Source organism: Podarcis pityusensis (genome assembly GCF_964106645.2).
Source record: "Podarcis pityusensis genome assembly, chromosome: 9".
Lineage (NCBI taxonomy): Eukaryota > Metazoa > Chordata > Lepidosauria > Squamata > Lacertidae > Podarcis > Podarcis pityusensis.
The window spans coordinates 73,069,501-73,077,154 of record NC_138034.1 but is presented as its reverse complement, the minus strand read 5'-3'; the positions used below and the strand labels follow the sequence as shown (position 1 = coordinate 73,077,154).

At 48.9% G+C, this 7,654-nt stretch overlaps 1 protein-coding gene across 1 annotated transcript in view; it reads right to left on the bottom strand.

Annotated features, from left to right (window-relative positions):
• Positions 1-243: 243 nt before the first annotated feature.
• Positions 244-7,654, bottom strand: part of ATRN (attractin) — a 158,927-nt gene continuing 151,516 nt past the window's right edge. The window contains 1 exon segment of the mRNA XM_081020655.1: positions 244-7,162. Within this exon segment, the coding sequence (XP_080876781.1) occupies positions 7,038-7,162 (125 nt within the window). The 3' untranslated portion in view covers positions 244-7,037.

Here is a 7,654-nt window from a genome sequence, read left to right as displayed (position 1 = left end):
CAGGGAGTTCCATAGTTCCCCAGCCCAGCAGCTTGTGATGCATGTTTAGGTCAGGCAGACCTGCATTCAAATGCCTGCTTCCATGAAACACGCCATGAGTGACACACACAGCCTAGACTACCCCGCAGGGCTGCTGCAACGATGAAATGGGGAGAAGACCCAGCAATTTTGCCCCACACTCCTGGGAGGGAAAGGTGGGGTGTGAATGTGAGAAATACACAGTAACCAAAAATGAGGCAGCCATTCTTAACCAGATCGTCTTCTTTTTATTCCAGAAGGGAAAAAAGTTTTTGTTCATTATTTACTTTTATTTACATACATATACTTCACATTGGTGTTTTAAAATGCACGTATTCATCACCTTGTTCCTGCTTTTAAATTAGCTGTTATTTTGTTTTTACAATACAAAAAAATACCAAAAAACCAGCAGCCCTAAAATGCGTATTTTTATACCATCCCCACCCCAGCAATGAAATACTTTACAATACTTACTCGTTATTTACATATGAATGCAATAAAGGCTAAATTATACATATGAACAAAACTAAGCTCAGGTCCAAATACAGAAGAATAGTGTTTTTCCCCCCACACCAGGAAAAGAAAGAACTGTAGGAGGAGGAGAAACAGAAAGAAATTCCTAAGAGAAAATTAGTTCAAGAACTCTACAGAAAAGACCTCTTTGTGCACAAATTTCAGAGTAATAGAAATGTAAGGGCTTTTTTCTTTTGCTGTGTCAAGGCCGACATTATTTGACACACCATGACAAATTTCACTTAATTTCCCCCATCCCGGTTTAAGTGCTGGAGCAGATTCCTGATGCGAAGAGACCAGGCTCAAAAGTGTCAAAAGCATTCTGAATCTGGAAGACGCAAAAAAAAAAGAGCAGCTTTTTTTCTGGGAAAACAAAGAAAGTTTGTTGGAAGAGTTTTGCAGAGAGGCGGGAGAGTCGAGAGGTTGGGTTTTTTTTGGGGGGGGGGGGCAACGTGAAGCAGCACAGCTAACCACATCCTGAATTTTAAAATTTGAAGCTGCTAGGAAAAGGTAGAGAGACTGGTGCCGTGGTTTATGAGAAGAACAGAAAGACAAAGCGCCGTCGGCCTCTTGGCCGAAGACGCTACCTACAGAGCAGCTGCACAGAGGAACCAACCTGCGTCTATAAGACACAACCCAGCAAAAGTTATTTCAAGTAGCAGCTGAAAGGAAGAGGAAGCCGCCAAGACAACTGACCTGAATCCCAACTTCTTCAATAGGTGTTAGAAGCAGGGGGAAGTGAAAGAGAAACTCACAAGCGGTGGTTTTGGCAATTAAATAAACCACGTTGGTGGTGCCCATTGGGCTTAGATGGCTGTAGGTGGAACTGGCCTGCGGAAAGGCAGTCTCTTTCTCTCTCTGGATATGTTGCTGTTGCCATCGTGCCCCACTTTTGCCAGCTTCCCAGATGCATTTGGTCAGCCCCTTTGGGGGGAAACCAGGCTCCTGGACTGGGTGGCTCTTCAAGTCCGATCTCAAAGGGCTCTATTCACAAGCCCTTGCCTGGATGAGGCCTGGGGGGACTTGTCTTCCCCAGGAACAGCAGGCAAGGCCAATGTGGTGCTCTCCAAAGGCTGCTGGGGGTACAACCCCCACAATTCCTGCCCATTGGCCATGCTAGCTTGAGATGATGGGAGTTGCAATCTCACCTCCGGGGAGCACTATATTGGTGACAGCTGTCCCAGGGGATATTTCAATACCCATAGCGTCTTTCAGGGCCTCATGCACAGCCAAGTTTTTCACTCAACTGCTGCACCGCAACAAGTCACTTCTGTTCCTGTTCCACGCTGGGAAGCCTGCCTTGCGGGGCGGACAGTTATTTCCCACGCGGCTACACTGGACAGACTTGTTTGGGTCTCCATCCTTCCCAGCCCTGAACTACAAAAGCTCTTCCTCCCCAAATTTTGGGTTTCCCATTAGGAAAGCTGAGCTGGGTCACACACAGGCTAAAGTCTCCGGAAACATGGGAGGGAGACAAGCGAGTCACTGGTTTGACAAACCAGCACAACTGGGTGCTTTTTGCCAGGTCGCCTCGGAGCAGCTGTCAAACAATACCGGACAAGTTCCACATGCTTCGCGTGAGACGCGGCGCTGCAACATGCTGGCTGTGGACCTGGGGCTCCAATCCTCACCCAGAGATCTGCGCATAATACAAGGGTTCCCCAATACCAGGGGCTTAGCCTGCAGGCTATTTTTGCTGTGTGTGTGAATATGATATCACCCTAAGGGTAACAAGGAGTCGCTGCTACTAGGATGGTTTGCAGCGGGCTTTGGTTTACAGCTATTACGAGTGAGGAAATCAATTCTGTGCGGGTGCCCTCTTAATGTTTAGCGAGGGCAGCCATTGCCATCCTGGGTCCTGCCAGATGTTTTGGACTACATCTTGCTGGCAGCGGGTCAGGCAAGCCGAACCTATGGCAAGGGGAAAGAGTCCAGAAAGCTGGGGGGGGGGTTGAGATAGAGATTGGAGGTGCAGACAGTTAGGGTCTGAGCTACTCCTCCTTTCTGAAACACATTCTCAACAACCCTGTAAGGTAGAACAGAATTGCAGGTTGGGGGGGAGGGATATATATATGTCTAAGACCACTTACTGAGTTCCTGGAAAGGGTTGGATTCCTGGTTCCCAGCTCAGCTTCTTTGCTCCAGCGCTACACTCATAGACATACACTCTCAGCCTTCATTTTATAGATATACAGATACTGTGTATATATAAAGCCCACTTCCGACAGTAATTCTAAAAGCGCACTGGAAACCAAGTGAATATATTCTCACACATCGGCGGTCTCTGTGGGGGAATTTCTTTCCTCCTTAATACAGTGTGCATGGTAACTAGAAGGCAGCAGATACCTGTCAAGGGGTGTTTTCACAGCCTGTCATTCTTCAAGCGTTTGCAATTCGCCACAGTTAGGTTACATTATTCATGGATGAGATCCAGGAGGGGAGGGAAGAGAATCTCAGGCACCAGGCAGTCAAGAGACAGCCGGGGCTTTGGCATCTGTGACACAGAACATTTGTGGCCTGACAGCTCCGAAGGACACGCAAGACGCATCGCCAGAGATACTCGTCTGGCTTTGTGTACAAATCACAGGTCCAAACGGAACACCTTAGAAGTTTCTTGGATGGCAGCAGGCTCCCAGGTGCTCACCAGAGATGAATGACCGAGGAACTGTTTGAGAACAGAAACAATTATATATATATCCCAGGTATTAAAGCGTGCCCCCCTACAGAGATCTCAATTCCAGCTGCCTCCAGAACTTCAAAAGCCGCAAAATTCAGATTCTGAAATAATGGCTTGAAAGGCGAAACTCTGTAAAGATCCCTAACTCCTCTGCTTCCCAGGGGAAACAACCCTCCATTGAAAAGCAGAATATAGCTGGCACAAAACACCAGAACCAGCTGGGGGAGTTGCACAAGGCCTGTTCATTTCAAGGTGTTCCCGCACAACTTCCATCGATTTCAGGTTGGTCTGTCAGTGCAGGTGGGTAGTCCATGGAAAATGGGGTTCACAAAGGCCTTCTCTGACACAAGAGGTTATTCCTTAAATCAACTTGTATGCCGTTTATGGGCTCTGCAGAACTAAGACCCGAAGTTCTTCAAACAGATCTCCTCCCCGAAACATGCACACACTTTATTTTTTTGGCAAATAATTTTACTTTCGTATTTGGGGAGCATTGCAGTCCAGTGGTTGGATTAACTCTGCAGGCCTTCCGTGATTTTCGTGGTGCAGTTCTTTTTGGAGATTGGGATTCCCAGTTCTGCTTGAGCGATGGTGGTGGGAGAGAACTTTGTTAGCGCCACTCCCCTAACTCCTCAGTGTCTCAACGGAAACGATACTGGTAGTATAATACTGGAGCAAACTGAATGGGAACAGCTCCTCCACTCCCAGATCTTCAGATCTGTGATCCTAACTGGAAAGTCCAGGAGACGGGTGCTTAGCAGGAAGTGGGCAAGGGATCTTGGTTCATCCCGGACTCTTGTCAACACCTTTGCCATGGCAGATTCAGGCTCTTTTCTACTGCACACAAAACCCACACAGCCTCCCCCAAGCTGGCACGCTCCTTAATGCTGCAAAAATGGACTTTGAGAGGTAATTTGCTGCCTTCCACTTCTCCCCAAGGACAAGTCAATTCAAGTGCAGCTTCAACAAAGCAAATTGGGGAGGGACGGGGAGAGAGAGATGCTATTTTAATTGTACGTTTGTTCCAGTTCTGTAGGGTTCAAGAAGTACAGGTTCATTAATATGCACAACAGCAACATTTCTGGCCAGGCAGTCCAGAACAAGAAAGCTTTGGTCGCTCACCGTTCGTTCATTGCGAGATGCAAATGAGCGGCTAATTCCAGTCGCGCAATACACATGCATGCACCTCCAAGGAGTCTAGATCGCTGCCTCTCTCATCTCCACTCCCTCCCCGTCCCCATGAGTCCACTCAAAATACAGCTGTAATACATTACTGCAGTCAAGAGAGGAAAAGGGGGTAGATTGGGGGAAGGGATGCAGTTACTCCAGGTGTAACTATAGGAGCTGCAACATGCGACACTGCTAAAAAAAATCGCATTTATGTTTCAAGCTACTGTCCCCCACCTGGATGCTGGGAGCACAGGCCCCAGATCTGTGCAGGGGAAGAACTTGCCAGAAAAATGCTATTGGGGGCGGCAGCCGCACTTAAGTGCCAAACATAGGCTCCTCCTAGGCTACAGCAGCCTTGATCCAGCAGTGTGTTGTGCCCATTTGAGAGGGTGGCACAGGGGTTTCTCCAGTAAGTGTGGCATCAGGGGCAGCTCCCGGCCGCAGGAGTGGAAGCAATGCTACAGTGACGGGAGCCTTTGCTGCTGCTTTCTGCATGCATATAGGCAACGGGAACGCTCTCCATCGGCGGCAAAAGTGCAATTGCATCGCGACTCTTGCTATGGCTAATGGACTGGCTCCCACGACCCCCTTGCGTGGACTGGGATGGCATGCACCCCAGCAAGCAGCTGCCAGCGGTTCCATTGTAAGTGGGACACAGTTTGGGTAAAATGGGATGGTGCTTTGACTATCCCTGCCCTGTTTTGGAAGCCTGGTTGCTCCCTTCTGAACATACATGCAAGTCATCTTCAGAGGGAACGCAATAGGTGTTAAGAGCAAGTGAAAACCTGAGTTATAGCAACTTCGGACACATGCTGACTCTGCAATGCCCGCTCGATTGGAGAGAGTGCCAAAGCCAACACCTCTTGCTTCTCAAGGCTCCTGCTTCTCTGGCTGCCAAGCTAATAAAACCCCAGGTTTCTGCTGGTTTCCGCCTGGCACGTACAACGGGCAACCCGGTTAACTGCCCAGGATTCATCAAGGCCAGAGCAATGTAAGTGGCTCTCAATCTGCAATGGCAGTCCAGCCCCTGGGCCAACCGAGAAGCTGCACCTCGACTTCTTGAGAAGGCACTCAAAGGGTGCCACCAAGCGCCACACACAGGTCTCCCAGCCTCTCCTTGGGGCACCTTTTGCCAACCTGGCACCCTCCAGATCAGTGGTTCTCAACCTTGGGCCCTGGGATGTTTTTGGCCTACAACTCCCATGATTCCTAGCTCGCAGGACCAGTGGTCAGGGATGATGGGAGTTGTAGTCCAAAAGCATCTGGGTACCCAAGGTTGAGAAAGGCTGCTCCAGATGCTTACTACAACTCCCATCAGCCCCAGCCAGCACAGCGTGATGGGAGTTGTAGTCCCAAACATCTGGAGGTCACCGGGTTGGCTAAGGGATGCTTCGGAGTTAATTGAGACCCTACCCTTGCACCAAGCAGGAGTACACTTGCCTGGTGTGCAGGATTATTGATAGGTTTTGGGGAGGAGTGAGCAATGCAAGCCGTTCAAACAGAAGGGACCACTCTTCAGAGCACATCCGCTGTAATGCAGAAAGTGGTTTTCCCCACGTTCGTTCTCAAGTGAGGTAAAATAAAAAGGGGTGTGGGAGAAGGGTGGCGCCCAAAAGAGGGAACATCTGCCTTGAATGGAAGCAGATGCACGATGCGAAATGACAATAAATAGGAAGCATTCCAGCCCCCCACCCCGGCCCCCCGACAACCACCACGGCTCCATCAGCCTGAAACAGGTTAGCGTCCTTATGCTCTGTGCCTGTTAACTGGGCACAGCGCGGAAAAGGCCACGGATTGCCCAGGGTAACTGAGGAATGTAGTTACGCAAGAGGCCAGCTATGCTAATTCCCCTTTGCTTTCTTGGTTCTATTTAAAACCTTGGGAACACTTGCACACAGATCTGCCACATAGATCCACGTGAAAAACATTAATCTTCCCAGAAAAGGGAGGTGTTGGTTTTTTTCCCTGGCAATGTGCTGCAGTGCGTAGCACCCAGCCATATTCAACAGCATCCCTCGATTTAATACAGTCAGGTGGATGAAAATAAAGCGGCAAACATAACCCCAGCCCCAATGAAGGTATTGTATTTGGAACAGAGCTCTAAATAAGAGAGAAATAAATAGAATTTTTTACAACACTGGGTTCCTGGAGGAAATTGAGTTAGCTTCTCCTTAAATCCTGGGGGTTTAACTGCCGAGGGCAGAAAATTATCTGTAAGTGCTGCAGCTTTTCTTGTACAACCAGGGAAGGGGTGTGGGGAAGAAAATCAAATACCACAAAGCGCTTTCCACATACAAAAAGCCGAGTGTTCTTTGTCTTCCCGTGGCTTTTCCCTACTGCCAACCTTCAGTGGTAGAGGCGGACGGATAATGGATTCGCAACCAATGGCCTTTAGCTGGATAGGGGAGGGAGATGCAAAATCGTGGGAGCCAGGCGGGCACGACGGGATTGGCAAATCTAAGACGGAGTGGATGTCAAAACAAGGCCAACTAAGACAACGCCAAGAGGAAGGGCTGGATGCTCCCCAGAAACATTTGCGCCCGGTGCTTCGAGGTGTCCTTTGCGACACAAACCTTGCAGAAAAAACCACACCTCTGTCCTCCTCCCAGGTAATCCCTTGTGTTTAAAACCCTAAAGAGGCAGTTCAGATGTCCATGCATCAAATACAGGTGCCGGGCTGGGCTGGAGGCTGCTGTTTGCGACTTCGTACCGCTCCCGACTTCTCTTTGTAGGCAATAGGCATTTGTTGTGAAATGTCCACCAACGCACTAGCTACTGCAAGACCTGGAAGGAGAAGGGGGAGAGCAAGGAGTTACAGGCAGAACGGAGAACGGGGGAGCCCAGCCAGCATCACCACACCCATCCAACTTCGACTGGCCAGAGACCCAGGGAGGTTTCTGCCTCTTGGTGCTCCACGCACCCTGGCCAGATTCCTTGCACCCGCCTCTGACGCAACTGGTCTCCACACTCAGTGGAAGGTGGACCAACCCTTGGCCAGGATTCAGAAGATGAGGTGGAAGATGGCAACGCGAGGTTCCAGAGAGAACCCAAAGCTTACAGACACCTCTTAAGGCAGGGTGACTCTGCCCTTGCAAAGTTAATAAATAAATAAATATAATAATAATAGTAATAGTAATAGTAATAGTAATAATAATAATAATAATTATTATTATTATTATTTATTTATCCCCCCCCCCAATCTGGCTGAGCTTCCCCAGCCACTCTGAGCAGCTCCCAATTGAGTGTTAAAAACAATACAGCATTAAATGTTAAAAA